Raw genomic sequence first — 26,304 nt, forward strand, 5'->3', positions numbered from 1 at the left:
TCAGAGCTTGCCATATAGAAGTAATTGCTAAATGTAGGTTTGGTGAAAGATAAAAGTAACTAAATGAAAGCATCTTCTAAGCAATGTGTGCGATTTATGCTCTCCAATATCTGTGTGCTGATGAGTCTACATTTTTTTTGTTTTATTTCAGGGGAAAGAAGTCGCCAGCATTTGGAGGAGGCAGAGAGGGCCAGACAAGGCCAAAATCTGCCATCTCAACATGTGGAGGAGGAGGAGGATGTGGAAGGAGAAGAGGATGTGGAAGGAGAAGAGGATGTGGAAGGAGAAGAGGATGTGGAAGGAGAAGAGGATGTGGAAGGAGAAGAGGATGTGGAAGGAGAAGAGGATGTGGAAGGAGAGGAGGATGTGGAAGGAGAAGAGGATGTGGAAGGAGAGGAGGAAGGAAGAAAGGAGGAAGGAAGAGAGGAGGAAGAAGTAATTTTGGACTTAGAAGTCATAGCAGATGAAGGGCAAGTGGCGGAAGAACAATTTGGCGAATTGAAAGAAGGTGGATTGATGGATGAAGGAGGAGTCCAAGATGATGGGGAAGTGGTGGAAGAAGGAGGAGTGATTGAAGATGATGGGGAGGTGGTGGAAGAAGGAGGAGTGATAGAAGATGTCGAAGAGGTGGAAAGGAGAAGCCCATCAGGTCAGTGTCACCCTAGCTTGATTCAAAAAAACATATGTAGATAGGCCTCATCGAAAAATAATGTTGTAAATGCCTTTTTTTTTGTTGGTTTTAGGGGAGGAGGATGGTGTGCCAATATTTTCACGTGCAAGTGCTGCTATAATTATTCAGCAGGTAATGGAGTGCAGCACTGAAATGCACAATATGCGTGAAAGGATGTTTCTCATGGAACAGAATGTAACAAATGTGCTTTTGGAATGCAGCACGGAAATGGACAATATGCGGCAAAGAATGATGGTCATCGAATCTAATTTTAAGAACATTATTGACATGATGGGCCGTGTCAAAGACTGAAACACCCCCCGCCCATCCCCCGCCCCCACAAACATTTTTACAGTTTGAATAATGAATACGCCAAAATTTGAAGATACACACACAGTGTGCCAACATGTGCTATCTGCCATCACAGAATATCTAATGTCTGTGCTTTGTGGGTCCAACCCCCTCCTCCATCCTCAAGTAGTTGAGAGGAAGGGTTTGCTCCCACAAAACACAGACATTGATCACCCATGATGTCAGATAGCACATGTGGCCATTTGTCTGTTGAACCAATGACATTTGGCGAGTTTGCACTGAATGTGTGTATCTTCCAATTTTGGCGTGTTCCAGTGTGAAAGCACACCATGACTGACTGCTGTTGTGAGTTTTTATATTTTTGGAATAGGATTTTGTTACTTTTTGACCATGTTGAACATTTTGGGATACTATAAAGTTTAGACCATAAAGAATAAACAACGGTAAAAAATTTAAAATATATATATATAGAATTATAAATCTCTCTAATCACTGAATTTAGTGAAGTAGAGATTTGACTCCAAATTCTCACCTAAAAATTTAGTTTTAGAAAAACACACCAAAAACAAAAAAAATGTTAAAAAAATTATTGTTTTTTGTGCATAAAAAATATGCCCAAAAAAAAAATTAAGGCGCTAAACACCCCACCAAATATAATCTATATATATATATATATATATGTAAACAATAAATCTAACTATATTTGATAAAAAAAAAAGTGAACTTGTTAATAAATGTATAATCTGCATAATATTTTTGGTTGAATTACCTGAAAAAAAAAAAAAAAAAAAAAAAAATTTTTTTGACTCCTAAGTACAAAAGCAGGGAGTAATGAAAAAAATATAAAATAATTTTTGGGGTCATGAACAAGCAAAAATTAAAATACTTGACCTCAAAATTTACAAATGGAGTTGCTTATTATTTCTAGACTCAATACCCTGTTTGTAGATGAGTGAATACTGTGCAAAATGTGGTTAGTTACTAAAAGTGGAGAAATCAATTATGCATTACAATTGAAGAAGTTAGTTAGAGAACCAGGAAGACAGAGAAAAAGAGAAAAAGCATTAATGACAAACAACTGTATAAAGTCCAATGGTCTAATTATTTATTATTTGAGAGAATATTCCTTTCTTTGGGGGCCGAATTAGAAAGAAATATGATCTGGCATAGCAATGGCCCCCCGACCCATGAAGTACTCAACATATTTGTCGCGTACCTCACGAGCTGATTGGGGGGCCAAGCCAGCGCGACCAGTGTCCAGCCCGGGAAGGGGATCTGAGGGTAGTCTTGCCTCAGAACCGATGTCGGGTAGGTACGTCTGGGAGTGCCTGCGTAAAAAGTTGTGCAAAATGCAGCAGGCAAATACAACGGTGTCCAATTTATATTCCGCCAGATGTATCGATGTCCTGAACAGGCGGAACCGGTTGGTGAGTATCCCAAAGGCATTCTCGACTACCCTCCGAGCCCTGGCCAACCGAAAATTAAACACACTCCTCTCTGAGGTGAGGGTCCTCTGGGGAAAAGGCCGCATGAGGTGAGGACCAAGCCCGAAAGCCTCGTCCGCTAGGAACACAAACGGAAGTCCTTCCACATTATCTTCATCTGGTGGCAATGCCAGACCACCAGCTTGGAGACGATCATAGAAATCAGTCCGTGCGAACACTCCCCCATCAGACATCCGGCCGTTCTTCCCCACGTCCACATATAGAAACTCATACTGTGCCGACACCACCGCCATCAACACAATACTATGATAACCCTTGTAATTATAATAGTAGGACCCCGAGCGGGGTGGGGGCACAATGCGGACGTGTTTCCCATCTATTGCTCCACCGCAGTTTGGAAAATCACACCGCTGGGCAAATTGGGAAGCCACAGACTGCCATTCCTGTGGTGTGGAGGGTAGCTGTGGGGACAAACAAAAAAAGAGATTTAGTACTTTGTAACAAAAACATCCTACAAGCATCCTTGTGACAGTTCACAGTATTAAAATTGCATTAGAAAAATGTGCATGGAGAATTTGGGAAATGAAATATATAGGGCCACTTCATTAAGAGACTCCACAGCCCTCTGATGGGGACAATAAAAGTTTGAAGGGGGGGGGGGGGGGACACAAAAACCAAAAAGTCCTGTTTGAAAAAATGGCAAGGTGGGTTTGTCCCTAGGATAGCATGCTGGACAGGTTAATATTGGGTAAGGGACAAATATGCAGGTAGGCCAAGAATAAAACATGTAAAGCTGATATCAACATGCATAGGGAGAAAAGGTAACGTTAGTTAAACACACAGCATATCTGGGAAAATAAAAATAAAGTTAGTTGGCCACATTATTAGAGCCAGGAAACTTACCTTAATATACTCCTCATGCATAACTTTGATGATGGCAGCACACGTGTCCGGTATGATGACCCCAAGCGCCTGCGGAGAGATGCCTGTCGAGAACTTGAGGTCCTGCAGGCTCCTCCCAGTCGCCAGGTACCGCAACGTGGCAATAAGCCTCTGCTCGGCCGTGATGGCTTGGCGCATCACAGTGTCCTGCCTCGTGATATAGGGGGACAGAAGATCCAGCAGACGGTTGAATACGGGGTCCGTCATGCGGAGAAAATTCCTAAAGTCATTAGGATTATTCTCCTGGAGTTCCCTAAGCAGAGGCATATGTGAGAACTGGTCACGCTGGCGCAACCAATTCTTGGTCCAGAAACGCCTCCGCCCCCTGTTTCTGGCCAAAGTACTGGACAAATGAACATATCCAGCAGCCATCCCATAAACAGCACCAACTCGCGAAAATTGACGCTGCTGCTCCATCATGGCTTCAAACCGGCCGGCTGGTCAGTCAAGAACACACTGAAACAGAAAGCACTCGCAAATCCAGCACTACCTGCGACAAACGCGTGACAAACAGATACGAGCGCACAGGATGCAACTGCTAAAGCAGAAACAACCTGCTTGCCTATAGCCGAATGACAACTACGTTACCGCAAGCACACGCACTGAACCCGTGAATACACGCTGTCAAAGCCTGGAGACCGAGAAGCGCGAATCAGCTCTAACCAAACCTTCACTAACACGAGCAAACCCGTAACTAGCAAAAGAGGAACAGAGGGCGGCGCCATTAACTTTGGTCTTCCCCTTTATAGTGACGTCGTACGTAGTTTACGTGCACGCGTTCCGGTACGACGGGAATTTGGTCCGCTGGTGTGTACACGCCAGCGGAACAAAACACAAATCAGCCTTGTACGCCGGAAACTGTCGGGCAGACAGTTTCCAGCGCACAGATCCGGTCGTGAGTACAAGGCCTGACAGTTACAAGCGTGACTCCATCAGGCAGAGGCATGATGGGACTTGTAGTTCTGCAGCAGCTTGAGGGTCACCAGTTTAAGACCCCTGGTGTATACATACCTTTTCTGAAGCCGCTCCGTTCCGGTCCCACGCTGAGCTGTCAGTGGCGGCTTTGTTGTGAAGGCGGGTGCAAAAGAGGCAGCGGACAACGGAAGCCCCATAGTAAGTCTATGGGTGACTTCACTTCCCATTCCTCTCCCAGCCATTGTCGGCTGTCTTCTCTGCAGAGCTTCCGCCGCTGGAGGCTGGACTGGAGCGACTTCAGAAAAGGTATGTATACCGAATTCTTTACAGGGCTAAATAGGTTAGACTTCGATAGTGGATGCCTGTAGATGCAAAGATTTTAGTATTCGGGTGGACTTCCCCTTTAGGATGAGACATTTTCTAAACCCTGATAAAGGGGGAGAGGTTTTGCCCCCCAAACATGTTTATTGTTTTATGTGATCATACAATGAACCATTAAAGCAGTTTGGACTCTCTTCACCGTTTGGTGTTCCTATTGTATTTTGATGTTTTGAGTCACATTCTTGGTACTCACTTAGGGAGAGTCTTGCCAGAGAGCATACTTAATGATTATCATTATTACTCCTTACTACTTTTAATAAATAAGTGTTGATGTCCCAGAGCCTCCTGGATATGTCTTTCTGGAGGATAGATTTAAGGGTCTGGTCCTCTAATCTTTCTTCTGATGAGTGTGATGATCTCATAGGCTGCTGAATGAGGCAACAGGATCTCTTCTGGATGATGTGCAACTAGCAAACACTCTGCAGACATCGAAGGTGACAGCGACTGAAGTGAGCGAGCAGTTAGAGAGCAGTGAGGAAACTGAAGAGAAGATCGATTTAGCCAGAGAGGTGAGAGATGACCACTATCCAAGACCAAGCGCTGAGTTTTCACAGCTGCTACCTAGAAATGCTAGAAAGCTGGCGTAAAAAAGCACTTTTAATAATATTTACAAAAGAGAAGTATGGGAATTTGTTTTGTTTTAGAATAACACTTACTCAGGTGGATGCAGCATCTGTTACCCAATGGCTCTAAGGCTGAGAACCGAGCGATCAAACACCGCCGATTGCTCGGTTCTCAGAGCTCCCTGAGCAGAGAGCTGGTGACTGTAAGGCCCCGTACACACGGACGGACAATCCGCCGGACCGTTTTCAGCGGACATGTCCGCCCGGAGATTTCTGTCTGATGGTTGTACACACCATCAGACAGAAATCCGCGCGTAAATAATACGCGGGGCGTGGCCGCGCTGTCACCGCGACGATGACGCGGCGACGTAGGCGGCCTTGAAGTTCAAAGCTTCCACGCATGCGTCGAATCAGTACGACGCATGCGAGGGATGGCGGTCGGTCGGACGTGTCAGGTGAGTCTGTACAGACGACCGAACACGTCCAACGGACAGGTTTCCAGCGGATAGATTTCTTAGCATGCTAAGAAATTTTGATCCGCTGGAAACTGTCCGATCCGCCGGACAATTGTCCGGTCGGGCCTACACACGACCGGATCTGTCCGCTGCAACTGTCCGTCGGACAAATATCAGCGGACAGATCCGGTCGTGTGTACGGGGGGCCTTAGTCACCGCTGTCTGCTCTGCCCCCTCCAATCGCTCACTGGATCGCTGGGCTGTGGAGGGGGCGAAATCGGCCGGCTCAGGCTCTCAGCGGCTTGCTGAAAGGCTGAGCTGGGTGCCGGTCCAGGCATGTGGGCGGATGCCATCTGTATTACCACGATCTTTCCCAAGCCTGGGCTGGCTCTGTGATGTCCGCCAACAGCCCGTCGTCACCTGAAAACAGGTCACAGGAGTGCAGAGCAAACTGCAACTCCAAACAAGCTTTGGCTGTACTTCTCCTTTAATGAGTAATAATAAAGGGGAGATCTTGCCCCCCCCCCCCCCCCCCCAGGACTGGCCCAAGACATTGTATAGATCAAATTAGTTAATTGCCAGGGTTTACATACACTTTAACACATCACAGGTCATTTTGGGAAAAAAGATTTGGAAAATCTGCTTTGAACATTTATTCTGAGCTCATGTCCATCTCCTAGGTACCCGTCTAACCCATCAGAGCAGACACAAGAGTACTTGTATCCCAGCTGAAAAAATCTCATGTATTATCACTGTAGTGTTAGAGTCGCCCATGTTATTTCTGTAATGGAACAGCGCCACCTGTTGGGAGTACTGTGCAAAGTACTGCTCCTTCTACTGACCCACCTTTACATCTCATCATCCAGTTATGTTCATTCTGTCATCCTAGGCATACCGTCCTTGTGCCCAGCGGGCTGCACTCCTTTTCTTTGTCCTGAATGACCTCGGGAGGATTGACCCCATGTACCAGTTCTCTCTAGACTCCTATATTGACCTTTTCCACCTGAGTATCGACAAGAGCAAACGCAGCTCCAACCTGGACGAGAGAATCGCCAACCTCAATGAGTACCACACATATGCAGTCTACAGGTGAGAACTTATCTGTGGGGGGGTGTCATAAACCCAAGACCAACATTATTCTATGGCAAAGTCAAAGGGAACCTCCATGCAATGCCAGAAATGATAACCGAGTGGAGACTCGACCCCTAGCCAAAATATCTGGGTGGACTGAGACTTTAACTAACCTCTTTGGGAAAAAAAAAGGTGCCATAATTGTCCATACTTGGCAAGGTGATAGTAGAAAGTAAAAAGGGCAAGTTTTCAAGCAAGTAAAAAAAAAAGTATAATTTGATAAAAAAAATATATAAAAGGTGCATTTCCTTTAATATCTCACACATGTTCCAAAGGTGTGTAGTATAATCCAATGAGCATGCTGCACGATAAGTCATTTAGGAGACGTTATGTTGATGATGTTGTTCTTGATCTTGCCAGGTACACTTGTCGGGCCCTGTTTGAAAGGCACAAGCTCCTCTTCAGTTTCCAGATGTGCGCCAAGATCCTGGAGGTGGCAGGAAAACTCAATATGGATGAATATAATTTCTTCCTGCGTGGAGGCGTGGTGGGTACCCCAGAGGCACCATTTGTAATGTGGTGACAACTCGCCAGTTGCAGAATCACTAGAAAGTGCTATAAAAATACTTAGTAGTTTCCACAGGTTACTCCGTTGCTGATTGGATGAAGGCAAGACTGCATATTCACTCATCCAGAGAGCGAAGAAGTGACTTGTGCAGACAGGAGATGGGATGGGTGCCATTCAGAGAACACCTGGCATTTTCTCATTGAATGTAAACCATTCTATGATTGGACAAGGTGGAGAAGCAGAGCAGTGATGTCACGATCTTAGCCTCATCCAATAAAAAGCAGGTGTTCTCTGCCTTGCATACCAATTTTGTTGGCATTGATTTGTCTCCAGCGATAGAATTGTAAATGCCATAGGGTTTGACTGATGGTATGTTTTTCAATCACAGGTGCTGGATCGAGAGGAACAAATGGATAATCCATGCCCAGGCTGGCTGTCTGATGCCAACTGGGACAACATAACAGAACTTGACAAACTGACCAACTTCCACGGCATCATGAACTCATTTGAGCAGTACCCACGTGACTGGAACCAGTGGTATACCAGTCCTGAGCCTGAAAGTGCTAGCCTGCCAGGTACGGCAATGGGTGCTGCATTGAACCCGTGTTACTGGTACCCATTATAGCGTGTTACTGATACCCATTATAGCCACTGTTTATTAACATTATTTATTAAACTGCAACTCATAATGATATAGGCAACACGATAAGGAGAAAATTGGAATTGTTTTGGATAAGCTGATGAAGTACAGCGCTGTGAATTTTTTTTCCAGTTCTATATCTTTTTTCGATATTTTTGTTACTTCTAGAAGTGAGACTGAATTCTTACTGAAAGGAAATCTGAACCATGCAATCGTAAAATGCAATAGCCCAGTAATGTTGTGCTCTCGTTAGTTGGCAGTCCCTGCAACTTAATATACCTTTATATAATGTATTGGTCAGTTTATTTTTACTTTGATCTTTTGTGGATGGACAGTATCTTTAAAGTGGAGGTTCACCCGGAAATAAGATTTTTTAACATTAGATTGAGGCTAATTTTGGGAAGCAGAATCGGGTGTTTTTTTTAAATCGACGCAGTACTTACCGTTTTAGAGATGCATCTTTTCCGCCGCTTCCAGGTGTGGGCTGCGGGACTGGGCGTTCCTATTTTGATTGACAGGCTTCCGACGGTCACATCCTTCGCGTCACGATTTTCCGAAAGTAGCCGAACGTCGGTGCGCAGGCGCAGTATAGAGCCGCACCGACGTTCGGCTTCTTTCGGCTACTCGTGACGCAATGGATGCGACCGTCGGAAGCCTGTCAATCAAAATAGGAACGCCCAGTCCCGAAGACCATACCCGGAAGCGGCGGAGAAGATCGCTCTCTAAAACGGTAAGTACTGCTTTGATTTTAAAACAACTAGCCGATTCCCCATGACAAAATGAGCCTCAATCTAAGGGTAAAACATTTTTTATGGGTGAACTCCCGCTTTAAGGAATGGTGTTAACAGTCAATCGTCAAGCACCTGGACTAACGTATAGGAGGAAGGGTGGGGATTAAGCCACAAGCTCCTCTATAACCATGCTTACCAACATATTAATCCCAGTCCCCAGGACATTGCCTACACCTGAAACACCCACTTTATAGGCAGTCAAACCCAGACCATGCCCGCTATTAAGTATTGCTCTGCCTCTAAATATGCAGGAACCACCCACTGGCAGCCCTTGATTAATAAATACATTTTTGATTAGTTACTGCCTAGGTGGGATGCTGTGATCCCAGGACACAGAATTATTGGGACAGAGGTTCCAGATACAGGACTGTGCCAGAAAATCCCTATCCCTATGATAATACCTATAACTATTGAGTATGTAACGTCTCTTCCCCAGATGAATGGAGCTACAGGGCAGATAAGGGAGTGCATGCAGCTGGTGGAATGGTCATTAAAAGCTGTTTTCTGGCCCTGCATGACCAAAGCACATTCCTATCTATATGTAATGTACAGTGACCAGTTGGGTCTGACTTATTACAGTGGATTCAGGATATAGCCTTGCTTACTTTTTCTAACTCCCGCGTCATCAGCAGTTGGTTAACCCGCTGTTTGTTTTGCAGGGGAATGGGAAAACGCCTGCAGTGAAGTGCAGAGGATGCTGATTGTCCGCTCGCTGCGTCAGGATAGGGTGGCTTTCTGCGTCACTGCCTTCATCATCAACAACCTGGGGTCGAAATTTACAGAACCACCCGTGCTGGACATGAGAGCGGTGAGCAGGGGAGGGCTTTTTTGAAAAAAACAAATGTAACACTCAATATTGCTTTGTGAAAATACTTTTTCCAATTTTTGTGCTGTGTACAATCCTCTGCTTGCTGAGGAGGAAAGGAACAGAGTTGAGAATTATGGTTGGAGCATCTAAGATTTATAAGAAGCCAAGAGCTGATTTGGCCCGCATTCTCCACCTACTGTATAACTGAAATATCATTTTTGAGTAGGCTGAGCTAAATCGGTTGTTCCGGTGTCCATAACATAAGCTGGCCTCCTCTCTTTTCTTTCAGGTGGTTGATGACTCCCTCCCTCGTTCTCCACTGGTATTTGTTCTCTCCCCAGGCGTGGATCCCACGGGGGCTCTTCAACAACTAGCCGAGCAGTGCCACATGTCGCAGCGTTTCCAGACTCTGTCCTTGGGACAAGGCCAAGCACCCATCGCTACTCGCATGATCAAAGAAGGAGTGAAGCAAGGTGAGGCTCAGATCTGCTACATCCTACCCCATTAAAAAAAAAAAAAACAATAATAATCTCATGCGCTTGGGTGTTTAGTCTATAGAAGGGTGGTGCACCAACTCTTTAAAGGGGCTGTAAAGGTAAATGTTTTTTCACCTTAATGCATCCTATGCATTAAGGTGAAAAAACATCCGACGGCACCGCCCCCCCTCCCCCCCCGAACCCCCGTTTTACTTACCTGACCCCTCGAAAGTCCTGCGCGCGTCCACGTGATCCTCTTCGGTTCCCAGCCTGGCCGTTGATTGGCTAGGCTGGACGGATTGATAGCAGCGCAGCCATTGGCTGACTGGCTGTCAATCACAGCGGATGACGCGGGGGGCGGGGCCGAGTGATACAGTCGGCGGCTATGCCCCCGCTGTATCACGGGAGCGCGCTCGCAAAAGCTTTCCACCATGCAAGCTCGCTCGCATGAAGGTGGAAAGCTTTTGCGAGGAGGAGCCGAGACAGCCGCCGAGGGACCCCAGAAGACATGGATCGGGGCCACTCTGTGCAAAACGAGCTGCACAGCGGAGGTAAGTATAACATGTTTGTTATTTAAAAAAAAAAAAAAAAGTTTGCCTTTAGTGACCCTTTAAATTTAGGCAAAGCCTGTACTATTGCAGCCCTCCTCAGAACAATGGGTATTCTTGGAACTGGAAAAAAAAGGAAGAAGGGGGGGCGCACCGACCTTGTGCATTACCAATGGTAGAATTGTATTAAAAACATAAAAACAATGGGGCAGGTCCACGTACCTTTCCGCCGGGCGCAGCGTATCTAAGATACACTACGCCGCCGCAACTTATCTTTTTTTTTTTTTAATCCACAAAGAATCCACGCCGTAAGTTACGGCGGCGTAGTGTATCTCTCGCGGCATAAGGGCGCTGAATTCAAATGGATGTAATGGGGGCGTGTTTTATGTAAATACGTCGTGACCCGACGTAAACTACGTTTTTTTTTAACTGCGCATGCGCCGTCCCTGGGGGTATCCCAGTGCGCATGCTCGAAATTAAACCGGAACCAGCCAATGCTTGCGACGGTGACGTCATTCTACGCAAATTCCTATTCGCGAACGACTTACGCAAACAACGTAAAAAAATCTAAATTGTACGCGGGAACGACGGCCATACTTAACATTGAGTACGCCTCATAATAGCAGCTTTAACTATACGCCGGAAAAAGCCGAACACAAACAACGTAAAAAAATGCGCCGGCCGGACTTACCTTCGTGGATCGACGTAAATAGCTAATTTGCATACTCAACGCGGATTTCAACGGAAACGCCACCTAGCGGCCGCCGAAAAATTGCAGCTTAGATCCGACGGCGTACAAAGACGTACGCCTGTCGGATCTAGCCGAGATGCCGTCGTATCTTGTTTTGAGGATTCAAAACAAAGATATGACGCTGGAATTTTGAAATTACGCCGGCGTATCAATAGATACGCAGCGTAATTTCTTTGTGGATCTGCCCCAATGTTTATACCCTGCTAGCAATACATTTTAAAAATAATTAATATAAAGTGCACCATTCAAAAAGTCCACAGAAATGAGAGTGTCAGTATATATGAGAAAAAAAGTGCATCCCCCAACAGTCCACTATAAAAGTGAGTGTTCACAACAGTAAGTGACAATTATATTAAACACCGGTGTATAAATCCTTCCGCCAGTGCCACCTCTGCACACGTACCTGATTTAAAGCTGCATAGAACAAGCAGTAAACAGCACATGGATAAACAAAAGGCTTCAGATGTAGGAAAACAGCCTTTTGTTATGGTACTCCTCTCCAGCAGGGGGCCATCACAGCATCAATATAATGAGCCTGGGAGGGACGCTCACCTTATGAAAAACAAAATGAAAGAAAATTCCCAGCTCAGCTAACTTGTTTGTACTGTTGGCTCACCACAATAAGCCAAAGAAATGGTATATAATGTAGTCATTTATACATAAAATGTATATAAATCTATCCATTAAAATTAGAGAGCAAAGTTCTCCATCACAGCCATATAGCAAGTCACAGTATGAGAACAGCACTTACTAAGATGTCCGCCAATTACGGAAATAGGAAGTGGCGGTATGACATCAGCAAGTATAGATCCTCCCAACGCGTTTCGTGCCAATGCACGTCTTCAGTGGACACTAGAGTCCTTCAGAGGTCATCTTTGACACCTATTCAATTGTCTGACCTCACACACAAGGTGTTTTTTTTCTCATTGCTATAATTCTTGTATGGCTGGTCTCCGACGGGCGAAACACATAGTTTTGCTCGTCGAGTTCCTTGTGAAGCCGTCGAGAAACTCGACAAGCCAATTTTCTCCATTCCCGTCAAGGAAATAGAGAACTTGCTCTCTTTTTGGCTCGTCGAGTTTCTCAACAGTTTCCTCGACGAAAATGTACACAAGACTGGTTTCCTCGGCAAAAAAATATCTCCCAGCAAGTTTCTTGCTGGTTTTTGCCGAGAAACTCGGTCGTGTGTACGAGGCCTGAGGTAGCGTCTTTATTCTATAAAGAGCCATTCCTAGTGTTGCACAAGTCTGATCTGAGGTCTAATGCCGCATACGCACCATCAGAAAGTCCGACAAGAAAAGTTCGATGTGAGCTTTTGATCAGAAATTCCGACCGTGTGTAGGCTCCATTGGACTTTTTCTGTCGGAATTTCCATCAAGAAAAATTTGAGAGCTGGTTTTCGGAGGAAATTCCGATCGTCTGTATGCAATTCCGACGCACTAAAAACCACGCATGCTTGGAATCAAGTCGACGCATGCTCGGAAGCATTGAACTTCATTTTTCTCGGCTCCTCGTAGTGTTGTACGTCACTGCGTTCTTGATGGTCGGAATTTTGTGTGACCGTGTGTATGCAAGACAAGTTTGAGCCAAAATTCAGTCGAAAAAAAAAAAGTGTCGGAATTTTCGATCGTGTGCACGCGGCATTAGGCATCATTTCTCTCTGGTGGTTGGTTGGTTGGTGGTTTCCCCCTTCCGCCTCAACCAGGAGATTGTTCTTCCTACCTTTTTGCTCTTATCTGAAACATCCCAAGGATTTTTCACTCCGTTGTCTGGACATGGTACACGCTGTGAGAGACTACCGCTTGACTACAGTCTTTTTTCGGCAATCAGATTCATTCTTTTAGCCGGATTCGGGTAGGGGCGCTTATCTTTAAGGTGGCGTAACGTATCGTATTTACGCTACGCCGCCTTAAGTCAGAGAGGTAAGTACTGTATTCACAAAGCACTTGCCTCCTAACTTACGGCGGCGTATCGTAAATGGGGCCGGCGTAAGCGCGCTTAATTCAAATGAGGATGGGGGGGCGTGTTTTATGTTAATGTTTGGTGACCCGACGTGATTGACGTTTTTTTACGAACGTCCGTGTACATATCCCAGTGTGCATTGCTCCAAAGTACGCCGCAAGGACGTATTGGTTTCGACGTGAACGTAAATTACGTCCAGCCCCATTCACGGACGACTTACGCGAACGACGTAAAATGTTCAAATTTCGACGCGGGAACGACGGCCATACTTAACATTGGCTACGCCACCTAGGGGGCAGCTTTATCTTTACGCGGAGTATCTCTTACAGAAACGGCGTATCTTTACTGCGACGGGCGCACGTACGTTCGTGAATCGGCGTATCTAGTCATTTACATATTCTACGCCGAACTCAACGGAAGCGCCACCTAGCGGCCAGCGGAAAAATTGCACCCTAAGATACGACAGCGTAGGAGACTTACGCCGCTCGTATCTTAGCCTAATTTAAGCGTATCTGGTTTCCAGAATACGCTTAAATTTACGACGGCGCAGATTCAGAGTTACGACGGCGTATCTACTGATACGCCGGCGTAACTCTCTATGAATCTAGCTATTTGTCTCTATTGCAGGTTTTCTTAGGGGGCTGCCTTTCTCGTCACCATTGTAGGTGGATGAGACAAGTCATAATTCGAGCCTGTAGGGCTTTTCATCATCAGCCGTCTGTGTCCCGGGTTTCAAGGCTGCCATCTGGTGTTCTGTTCACACGATTACGTTTTTCCAGGTAGATTTTCAGACCTCCTCTGAAGCCAGTTTCAAGCTCTAACTTTGGGCGCAAGTTCTTTATTTAGAAAGAACTTGCGCCCTTAGTTACGGCGGCGTAACGTATGTGTTGCGGCGTAAGGCCGCGTAATTCAAATGGGGATGTAGGGGGCGTGTTTTATTTAAATTTGGCTTGACCCCACGTATTTGACGTTCTTTTTAACGGCGTATGCGCCGTTCGTGAAATCATCCCAGTGCCCATGCTCGAAAATCCGCCGCAAAACGTCATTGCTTTCGACGTGAACGTAAATTACGTCCAGCCGTATTCGCAAACGACGTAAAAATTTCAAAACTCGCCGCGGGAACGACCGCCATACCCCTAGGATACCCCTAGGATACGCCGCACATACCCCTCATATAGCAGGGGTAACTTTACGCCGGAAAAAGCCGAACGCAAACGACGTAAAAAAAAAAGCGCCGATCGGTCGTTCGTTTCTAAATCGACGTAAATAGTAATTTGCATATTCCTCGCGTAAACAAACGGAAGCGCCACCTAGCGGCCAGTGTGAGATTGCAGCCTAAGATCCGACGTTGTAAGTCACTTACACCTGTCGGATCTTAGGGATATCTATGTGTAACCGATTCTCTGAATCAGGCGCATAGATACGACGGCCGGACTCAGAGATACGACGGCGTATCTCTTTCTGAATCTGGTCCCCTGTACTGCATGATTTACAGAAAAGGACTTTTTCTTGGTGTACAGTAGAGAATACAGGCCACGTCACCTTTTCCTTTATAATCTCCCTATGTCTTGCTACAAAACTAGGGCTAGCTGGCAGTGCCAGGTCATCTAGAGCCCAGGGCGAACATGCCCCCCCACCCAAGATGTATGAGCATTACGGGGTTGACCTACTAAAGGCAAATAGACTGAGCACATTTGAATGTGCAGTTGCACTTTGCAAGTGCAATTGTTCCAGAGCTTAGTAAATGTGGGGAAGCTCTGCTGACTTCCACCATCCAATCATGTGCAAGCAAAAATGCTGTTGTTTTTTTTTTTTCCCTTGCATGTGATTGGGTGTTCTTTGTAAAGTGAAGCTTCACCTCATTTACGAAGCTCTGGGGCAACTTCCCTGCACAGTCTATTTGCCTTTAGTAAATCAACCCCCTATGTGTCAGCAAAAATCCCCCCACAAAAACACTGAGCACTGCATGCTTACTCTCTAAGCATAAATTCCCCCCTCTCAGCACAAATTTTTGCCCCCCCCCCATCCCCTCTGCTCAAATGCCCCCCCCCCAAAATAATTCACCCCTCCTAGCCCAGATCCTCTACCCATAGGCGTGCGCACCCTAATCACCCTGTGCAGCACAGATTTTCCCTGTGGCCTTGCCCCCTTCCCCTTCACTCCACAGCGCTGCAGGCTTCCCACCTCTCCTCTTCCTAATGGAAGCAGCAGGCTACAAAAAACTGGCGCTGGCGCAGGGAAAATGGTGGCAAAATGCTGCCAGGATGTTTTAGGATGAGTGGGGGAAGGGGCCATTAAATATGTAATTTACCGGTCCCTTCCCTTTCTGAATGAACATTGAGACTGATCAGCAGGGTGTGTTTTGAGCTTTGGGGTGCACACCCTAATGCAATAGGCTGTGCACGCCTATGCCTCTACCCCTAAAATGTCCCCTCCTAGTACACATCCCCCCCCCCTCTTCAAATTTCCCCCTCCCAGCACGTATTCCCCCCAAATCCCCCTTCCTAGCACAAATCTTCTTGCCCTCCCAACACAAAGTCCCTCTATATCACCACCCTTGGCACCCCCCCAAATTTACCTTACTAGAACAAGGACCCCTGACCATGGGCGTAGGAACCGGGGGGGATGGGGGGGACGCATCCCCCCCAGGAAATAATGCAGGGGGGACAGGTATTGTAAAATCCCCCCCAGGTAAAACGGCCGCGGCGCTGTCTCAGCCTGTTTTTTTTTTTGTCTGTGTGCAGCGCGGAGGCCCAGCCCTCTACATTGCCGCCCCCTCCTACTATTCTCCTCACGAATGCTAATACCGCCCCGCCTCTCCAGCCCTCTGCTTTGCCGATATACTCACAAATGCTGAGGGTAGTAGGAGGGAGTGGCAATGTAGAGGGCTGGAGAGGCGGAGTTCAATGTAGAGGGGTGGAGGGCGGGGGATAGTACAAAGCGGCCAATGACTAATGGATTACAAACTTAACTGGTGGAGGCGGAGCCTAAAGCTCCGCCCACCCCCTCCGTGCGGCTGTTGTTCACTGGGTCCTCTCTTGGGAGGGGGAGGCTGTCTGATGACAGGAGGAGGAGAGAGAGAAGCACGAGGGGAACCCCCTGCAAAGGACAACAGGTACAATTTAATAAAATACTCTTATCATGATATACAGATCATGATTTTGCAATAAAGTGATCCATGCTGCAAACTCAACATTCTCCCTTCAGCGACAGTTCAAGTTTTGCAAACTTTGCAGTACATGAACTTTCACTGAAGGTGGAGAATGTTTAATGAGTTTGCAGCATGGATCACTTTATTGCAAAATCATGATCTGTATATTAATCAACTTTCAATGAATGTGGTCTGTTTAACGAGTTTGTATTGATTTCAGCATGTGCAAAGTGTTCCATGCAATGCATGCTGAAATCAATGCAAACTCATTAAGGAGGTTGAGGACTCATTGCCACTGATTAGGCGGCACTCTAAGGGCCCTTTCACACGGAGTGGGTCAGTAATGATACGCTCCGTGTGTCCGTACAGCTCAGCGGGGATCCTCTGTAAAATCCCCGCTGAGCTGGCAGCTGACAGGGCAGTCCCCGCACACTGTGCAGGGACCGCCCTGACTTTTCTCCACTCTCCCCTATAGGGGATCGGACGAACACGGACCGTATGTCCGTGTTCATCCGATCCGGCAGACGGAAGAAAAATAGGATTTTCTTCCGTCTGCAAATGCGGATCTTTGCGGAGGCGGACAAATTACAGGTGTCAGCGTAATCACATAGGGACCCATGTATGTCCCGTTTTCATCTGCAAACGGACGGATGAAAATGCAGACATACGGTCCGATAGTGTGAAAGGGCCCTAAGGCTACTTTCACACTGAGGCATCAGCAGTAAAGTGCTGCTATTTTAAGCGGCACTTTACTGTCGTTTTGCAGCGCTATTCGCCTGCTAGCAACTCCCAGTTTACTGGATAAGAATATACCTGGCGAGTAAAAATGCTGTCCCCCCCAGATTTGTAAGGGTTCCTACACCCATGCCCCTGACCCCCCCCCCCCAAATTCCCTCTTCCAACACCAATCCCCCCCATCTCCTTGTGCCCCCCTCCCCCCCAACTCCCATGATACCACATTGCCCAGGGCAGCCGCTCCTCCTGCCCTCCTCTTGTCCCAACCCTGCTAGCTGGAGGTGTCCAATCACCTGAAGGGAGTTGCATAAAAAACATGGAAAGACTGGAGATCCTGGGCCATATTCTTAAAGAAAGTAGGCGGGCGGCGCGTAAGCCATTTACACTCCGCCGCCCCAACCTACAGGAGCAAGTGCTGTATTCCCCAAACACTTGCTCCGTAGTTTGGGGCGGCGGAGTGTAATTGGCCCGGCGTATCCCCGCGTATATCCAAGGGGGCGGCTTCAATTTAAATTAAGCGCGCCCCCGATTCTAACGAACTGCGCATGCGCCGGGCTTAAAATAGCCCAGTGCGCATGCTCCAGTTCTCGGCGTAAAACGTCAATGACGCCAACGTGTGCGTCATTGACGTAAAGTCATATTCAAGAATGACTTAGTAAAACGACGTACCCGACGGGAAAAGATGACGCGGACCCGACGCCATACTTAACATGGCCTACGTGGGACTGGCGTAAGGTTACCCCTCATATAGCAGGGGTAACCTTACACAAACGACGTAAGTGACGGTTAGGCGACGCAAATTTGTTCGGGAATCGGCGTATCAGGCTCATTTGCATAAACAAATGAGACCTGAATGTTAACACCACCTAGCGGCCGGCGGAGTAATTACATTTAAGATCCGACAGTGTAAGTGACTTACACATGTCTGATCTTAAGCGTATCTATGCGAAAATGATTCTAAGAATCACTCGCATAGATACGCGGGCCAAAAAAGAGAGATACGATGGAGTATCCTGAGATACTCCATCGTAACTTTACTCAGAATATGGCCCCCTGTATTCTACTCCATGAAAAGGATTTCACAGGCAAGTCAAAAATCCTATTTTTATCATTTTAATTATCACTGTAATTATATATAGTAATAATTGAATGAATTGGAAATAGTAATTATTCTTCACACGTGTATCAGTGAGGTGTCATCTATGTATCTATGTGTGTGCGTTTAATTAAGAAAGTAACACCTTCCAGTGTGTGAAGTTGGGGAAAGATTTGATTATATTCAGATATCCATTCTGTGATCTCTACTGCCATCTAGTGGTTAATTAGTAATATTATCAATCTTATTTTTATATTGCTTTTTTACGTATTGTTTTGTTTGCTTGTTTGCTGTTACCAGAGCAGCGATCATAAATCATGGGTTGCTATACAGCCTACCTACCTGCCCTCATTTATATATTTCGTATTCCACATTTATAAAGATACATAAATGGTCCATATAGTGCCCAAGCTGACTCAAAACAGATTTAACAAATACAAATCAATGCGGACATACACTATATAGTCAAAAGTATTGGGACACCTGCCTTTACACGCACTTGAACTTTAACCACTTAAGACCCGGACCAAAATGCAGCTAAAGGACCTTGCCCCTTTTTGCGATTCGGCACTGCGTCGCTTTAACTGACAATTGCGCGGTCGTGCGACGTGGCTCCCAAACAAAATCGACGTCCTTTTTTTCCCACAAATTGAGCTTTCTTTCGGTGGTATTTGATCACCTCTGCGGTTTTTATTTTTTGCGCTATAAACAAAAATAGAGCGACAATTTTGAAAAAAATTCAATATTTTTTACTTTTTGCTATAATAAATATCCCCCAAAAATATATAAAAAAAAAGTTTTTTTCCTCAGTTTAGGCCAATACGTATTCTTCTACCTATTTTTGGTAAAAAAAATTGCAATAAGCGTTTTATCGGTTGGTTTGCGCAAAATTTATAGCGTTTACAAAATAGGGGATAGTTTTATTGCATTTTTATTAATTATTTTTTTTTTACTACTAATGGCGGCGATCAGCGAATTTTTTTCGTGACTGCGACATTATGGCGGACACTTCGGACAATTTTGAAATTTTTGGGACCATTGTCATTTTCACAGCAAAAAATGCATTTAAAATGCATTGTTTATTGTGAAAATGACAATTGCAGTTTGGGAGTTAACCACAGGGGGCGCTGTTGGGGTTATGTGTGACCTGAAGTGTGTTTACAACTGTAGGGGGGTGTGGCTGTAGGTGTGACATCATCGATTGTGTCCCCCTATAAAAGGGATCACACGATCGATGACGCCGCCACAGTTGAGAACGGGGAAGCCGTGTTTACACACGGCTCTCCCCGATCTTCAGCTCCGGGGACCGATCGCGGGACTCCAGCGGCAATCGGGTCCGCGGGTCCCGCTGTCCCGGTCACGGAGCTTCGGACCGGGTCGCGGGAGCGCGCCGCGGGCGTGCGTCCACGACCCACGGCTGGGTCGCAGGTCCCGCTGTCCCGGTCACGGAGCTTCGGACCGGGTCGAGGGAGCGCGCGCGGGCCATTCTGCCGACGTATATGTGCAGGAGGCGGTCCTTAAGTGGTTAATGGCATCCCAGTCTTAAACCATAGGGTTCAATATTAAAGTGGATGTAAAGCCACTCTCATCCTTTTCTAAACTACTGCCATAGTGCTGATCTATAAGGATATAGATGCCTCCAGCATGTATCCTTACCTGTCAAATGTCTCCCCTCTGTCTGTTATAAGAACTGAAAAACTGCAGATTCTGTGGGTGGGTCTGTTGTCTGGAGCTCGGTGGGTGGAGTCCTGATGTCAGTAGACTCTCCGCCCACCTCTACACTCCCCTTGTCAACATGCATTTTCTCCTGTGTATTCCTTACACTAAATTCTGCTATGATCACTAACATCCAGTCAAAATCCAGAAAAGTAACCACATGACTTCAGAAAAGGAGTGGGGGTGGGAATTAAAAAAATAATGCCCGTCTCCAGGCTAGTGCATGAGATATGTAAATAACCTGTCACTCACAGCAAGGGGGGCGGAACGGACTAAGGTTTTTCTCTGTAAGTCCGTTTTATTTCACTGAACAATAAAAGAGGATTGCTCAGAGCTGGAATAACTCTGTGTGGCAAGACTGGGCACAGATGATAGGAAATGTTATACTCTACATTGTGACAGCAAAAGAAATAAAATACATTTCGGGTTTAAATCCACTTTAAGTTGGCCCCGCCCTTTACAGCTATAACAGCTTCAACTCTTCTGGGAAGGCCGTCCACAAGGTTTAGGAGTGCGTCTATGGGAATGTTTGACCATTCTGTTCCCACAAAGTTGGGAGCATGAAATCGGCCAAAATGTCTTGGTACGCTGACAGCTTAAAGCGGAGGTCCACCCTAAAAAAAAAAAAATTGCGAAAAGGGCTAAAAAAATCTAATTTTTTTATACTTACCAGAAAAGGCTGTTACTAGGCAGATCGTCCTAATCTGCCTCTTCCTCGTCCGCGGTGTTCTCCTCCTCGCGTTGCCTTCTGGGAAATGGAGGCGCGTTGCCTTCTGCGACACACAGGGCGGTGTGCCTATTCACAAAGAGCGCGCATGCTTACCTTAGTGAGGATGGCGGCACTGGGACCCGGTCCGAGGGACGAACTGGCCTCGGGGCGGCCGACATCGCGGGCAACCTGGACAGGTAAGTGTGCTTATTAAAAGTCAGCAGCTACAGTGTTTGTAGCTGCTGATTTGTATTTATTTCTCTTTCGTTCATAGACGGACACAGCCTTCATTGACCTTAGGGTTATGCTTATTCCTACCAGGAGATCTCCTGGTAGGAAGAAGCATAACCCTAAGGTCAATGAAGGCTGTGTCCGTCTATGAACTCAGAGAAATGGATTTTACGGTGAGTACAAAAATCCTTTTTTTTTTACCGCCGGACCTCCACTTTAAGGCCTTGTACTCACGGCAGGACATGTCCGATGAAAACGGTCTGCAGACCGTTTCCATCGGACATGTCTGGCCGGGGACTGCCCGGGGACTTCTGTTCGATGGCTATACACACCATCGAACAGAAGCCCGCGCGTAAACATTACGCGGGGCGTGTCCGCGGTGTCGCCGCGTCGATGACGCGGTGTCGCCGCGACAATGACGCGGCGACGTGGGCGGGCCGCCTTAAATATGCTTCCACGCATGCGTCGAAGTCATTCGACGCATGCGAGGGATGCGGGCGGCAGGACATGTACGGTAGGTCTGTACAGACGACCGTACATGTCCGGGCGGACAGGTTTCCAGCGGACTGTTTTAAAACAAGTCCGGGAAACAGTTGTCCGCTGGAAACCTGTCCGATCCGTCCCAAAATGGTCCGCTCGGGCCTACACACGGCCAAACATGTCTGCTGAAACTGGTCTGCGGACCAGTTTCAGCAGACATGTTTGGTCGTGAGTACGGGGCCTTAGAGTTCCCATCAGCACTAGGAGTCAGGTGAGCTGCATGCACATGTGATAACAAGGAACACGTTGACAGGAGCAGAGACAGCGAACTGCTGCTCCATCACTGTCCAATCACAGGATGGGGGCGGGGCCGGAAGGTGACCACACTGTATTGTTCTAATTGTAGTGAAGAAACGTTAAGACAACGACCTGGTCCTGCTAATGTGTAGAGCTGTGTAAATCTCAGGACTGGATAGACAGAAATTTGAATCATCTGAAGTTTAGCGTTCATTGTACGTATTTAATGATTTAAGCTCCTCCTTGTCCTTTTTCCCCATTACTCTGGATTTGCTCTATAGTGACCCGTTGTGTATTTTCAGGTCAGTGGGTGTTCCTGGCCAATTGTCACCTCTCTCTTTCCTGGATGCCGCAGCTGGACAAGTTGGTGGAGCAGCTGCAGGTGGAGAATCCGCACCCGAGCTTCAGACTGTGGCTGAGCTCCAGCCCACACCCCGAGTTCCCCATCTCCATCCTACAGGCCAGCATCAAGATGACAACTGAGCCACCCAAGGTGAGACACGTGGCTGTCAGAAGCTGACCATTGTATGGAATATAACCACTTCAGCCCTGAACCATTTGGCTGGCCGGTAGGGAGATCAATCTCCTGCGATATTCGGCCGCTAGCAGTGCGGTTTTAACACCCGCTAGCGGCCGAAAAAGGGTTAATACCACGTTGATTTCAATGGGAAGGAGGGGTGTAGGAGCAGTAAACACCCCGCTCCTATACCGCTCCAAAGATGCGGCTAGCAGGACTTTTGGAGCGGTCCTGCTAGCGCACCGCTTCAGTGTGAAAGCCTTCGGGCCTTCACATTCAAGGCTGCAGGGCACGATTTTTTCAGGTGGTATAGCAGCGCTGTTTTTAGCACTAAACCGCCTGAAAAATGTGTCAGTGTGAAAGGGGCCTAAATGAGGTAAACCGTCACTTTGCAAAGAATACCCAATCATGTGTAAGGAAAAAAAATAAAAAAATGTTGCTTGCATAGACGAGTGCACAGGGTGTGCCTGGGCACACCCTTATCACCCCATTCACATTAGCATTATCGCTCTGTGTGCCAGCAGGAAGATGTGAAAGATCTCTCGAATCTTACCAGCTCACGCACTTACGCACTTCGGGCCAGATTCAGATTAGCGGATCTTTAGATCCGCGTAATCTATCTGATTTGCGATCCGCCGGCGCAAGTTTTTGAGGCTAGTGCTGTATTCAGAAAGCACTTACCTCAAAACTTGCGGCGGCGTATCGTAAATCCCCCGGCGGAATTCAAATTCCGCGGCTAGGGGGAGTGTACTATTTAAATTAGGCGCGTCTCTGCGCCAATCCAACAGCGCATGCGCTGTTCACAAATTTTCCCAGCATGCATTGCTCCAAATGACGTCGCAAGGACCTCATTGCCTTCGTCGTGTACGTAAATTACGGCCATCCGTATTCGAGAACGACTTTACAAACGACGTCGAAATATCAAAACTCGGCGCGGGAACGACGGCCATACTTAACATTGGCTGCGCCTCATAGACCATGGGGTAACTATACGCCGGAAAAAGCTGAACGCAAACAACGTAAAAAAAAAGCGATGGGCGGTCGTTCATTTCTGAATCGGCGTAACTCCTCATTTGCATATTCGTCGCGTAAAAAACCCGAAACGCCACCTAGCGGCCGGCCTGGAATTGCAGCCTAAGATCCGACGGTGTAACACAATTACACCTGGCGGATCTTAGGAATATCTATGCGTAACTGATTCTATGAATCAGTCGCATAGATACGACCGGCATACACCGTCGTATCTCTTTGAGAATCTGGCCCTTCTCTTTTACTGTGCCAGCAAGGAGATTGATCTCCCTACCGGCACCGTTTATATGTAGACACACATGTTTGCTTGAGCTTTAGGGTGCACACCCTAATGCAATAAGCTGTGCACACCTATGCTTGCACATGATTGGATGATGGAAATCAGAAGAGCTTCTGCTCATTTACTATGCTCTGCACCAACTTGCAAAGTGCACAGTCTTTTTGCCTTTAGTAAATCAACCCCAAAGTGTTCTAGCTCAAATGGGAAATCTGAGCAAAAAAGGGAGAAAGGCCGGTGCCATGGAAATCAGCTAAAATCGTTTTGGTAATGCAGGTGAACAGTCAAAAAATCCAGCGTGTTTCGGCCATCAAGCCATAATCAGGCCTTAACCGCTTAACGACCGCCGCATGTATATGTACGTCCACAGAATGGCACGTACCGGCATATGGGCGTACATGTATGTCCCCGCCTTTCCGCGGGTCGGGGGGTCCGATCGGGACCCCCCCGCTACATGCGGCGGTCGGAAATTCTCGGGGAGCGATCCAGGATGAGGGCGTGACTATTCATTTCTAGCCGCCCCCTCGCGATCGCTCCCCGGAGCTGAAGAACGGGGAGAGCCGTATGTAAACACGGCTTCCCCGTGCTTCACTGTGGCGGCTGCATCGATCGTGTCATCCCTTTTTATAGGGATACTCGATCGATGACGTCAGACCTACAGCCACACCCCCCTACAGTTGTAAACACACACTAGGTGAACCCTAACTCCTACAGCGCCCCCTTGTGGTTAACTCCCAAACTGCAACTGTCATTTTCACAATAAACAATGCAATTTAAATGTATTTTTTGCTGTGAAAATGACAATGGTCCCAAAAATTTGTCAAAATTGTCCAAAGTGTCCGCCATCAGGGGCGGACTGACCATTGAGTCACTCGGGCACTGCCCGAGGGCCCCATGCCAATGTCGCAGTCACGAAAAAGTCGCTGATCGCCGCCATTAGTAGTAAAAAAAATATATATATATAAAAATGCAATAAAACTATCCCCTATTTTGTAAACGCTATACATTTTGCGCAAACCAATCAATAAGCGCTTATTGCGGGTTTTTTTCTTCAAAAATAAGTAAAAGAATACGTATCGGCCTAAACTGAGGAAAAAAAATGTTATATATGTTTTTTGGGGGATATTTATTATAGTGAATATTGTGACAAGTGCTTTTGCGCTAAAATAGACCCTAAATGAATAAACCCACCAAAAAATCTATATAGTGCAGCAAAACCTAATAATGTTTACATAACATATAACAGGAATATAAATAAAAAGTGATTCTGCGCAACAGAATTCTGCGTGATATGTTGCGCAGAATCACTTTTTATTGATATTTATTATAGCAAAAAGTAAAAAATATTGCATTTTTTTCAAAATTGTCGCTCTATTTTTGTTTATAGCGCAAAAAATAAAAACCGCAGAGGTGATCAAATACCACCAAAAGAAAGCTCTATTTGTGGGGAAAAAAGGACGTCAATTTTGTTTGGGAGCCACGTCGCACGACCGCGCAATTGTCTGTTAAAGCGACGCAGTGCCGAATCGCAAAACCTGGCCTGGGCATTTAGCTGCCTAAAGGTCCAGGTCTTAAGTGGTTTAACTATTGAAAAAGCTAATAAGAAATAAAATCCACCTCTATTGGTGTAGAGTTGTTGTTTTTTTTCAGTTATGTTGATGTTTTGTGTGTTGTGCAGGGTCTTCGCGCCAACATGACGCGCCTCTACCATCTGATCACAGAGCCTCAGTTCTCTCGCTGCACCAAGACCACCAGCTACCATCGTCTGCTCTTCTCCCTCTGCTTCTTCCATAGCATCCTCCTGGAGCGAAGGAAGTTCCTCCAACTAGGCTGGAACATTGTGTATGGCTTTAACGACGCCGACTTTGAGGTGAGACCTTTCAATAAGAATTCTCACTGACTTTTGTAGTTCACCATGTAGCAGCTCACACTTTGGACTATAAACCAGTCCAGACGTGAAATGATTCTCTATAGAGAAAACTCAGGTGCAGGACTTCTACAAAAAAACAGAAGAGAAGGTGGAGGAATTGTATTAAAAGCACGCTAAATCCCTCTGGAGGTATGCACCACATGTCCGCCTTTCATTATACAGAATGATAGGCTAAGCCCAGGTTTACTATTACTTTGGGTAAGCCCAAATCAACTCCTGATACAATCCCCCCATACAAAGGGGAGTTTTTATTTTATGTTAGGTTTCGCTCAACCTTGAGAGACCCAATGCCCACGCCTCTAGTAGGGTTGCCACCCTTTCTTCAAACAAAGCCCGAGCAGTGCCACACAGTAAAAAAGATTGAAAACTCTGGAGGAACACTGTGGACTTGGGTGTAGCAGGGGGAATATGCACCACATGGGGTGATTAGGGTGTGCCCATGCGCAATTCTATGTTGGGGAGGCAAAGTCCGGTCAAAACCCAGACTGTCCAGGTAAACCCTGGACAGGTGGCAACCCTAGTCTGTAGCTCCAGTCATTTTTTGACTGCACTTCACTTCTGGCATGTTGGGTGACCATGAGAGTTCTCTACCAGCACTTATTGGGTAATTTATCAACACCTTAGTGTCTCCTACCTAATAGCGCTCATGGTTTCCAGCCTTACCTGGCTCTTGCTTATCTAGAGGAGGGACCCACTGCCCTCCATAGCTTTCTATTACCCGCTACTTTACAATGAAAAAAATGAAAGAACTCAATAATATTATATAGTACTTATAAAGCAATTCATATACAAAGTGCAATTGTGCTATCAACAACCAGCTGAACAACCAGAAATGATT

General features: G+C 46.5%; 1 protein-coding gene across 1 annotated transcript in view; it reads left to right on the forward strand.

The window, feature by feature from the left end:
• The window catches only part of DNAH2 (dynein axonemal heavy chain 2), a 402,999-nt gene that overhangs the window by 358,418 nt on the left and 18,277 nt on the right, over positions 1 to 26,304 (forward strand). The window contains exons 72-79 of the mRNA XM_040346833.1: positions 5,030 to 5,174; positions 6,573 to 6,772; positions 7,175 to 7,301; positions 7,711 to 7,897; positions 9,413 to 9,561; positions 9,851 to 10,034; positions 22,016 to 22,206; positions 25,215 to 25,406. Of these exons, the coding sequence (XP_040202767.1) occupies positions 5,030 to 5,174; positions 6,573 to 6,772; positions 7,175 to 7,301; positions 7,711 to 7,897; positions 9,413 to 9,561; positions 9,851 to 10,034; positions 22,016 to 22,206; positions 25,215 to 25,406 (1,375 nt within the window). The remainder of the gene's footprint in view (positions 1 to 5,029; positions 5,175 to 6,572; positions 6,773 to 7,174; positions 7,302 to 7,710; positions 7,898 to 9,412; positions 9,562 to 9,850; positions 10,035 to 22,015; positions 22,207 to 25,214; positions 25,407 to 26,304) is intronic.

Source organism: Rana temporaria, chromosome 3 (genome assembly GCF_905171775.1).
Source record: "Rana temporaria chromosome 3, aRanTem1.1, whole genome shotgun sequence".
Taxonomy (NCBI): domain Eukaryota; kingdom Metazoa; phylum Chordata; class Amphibia; order Anura; family Ranidae; genus Rana; species Rana temporaria.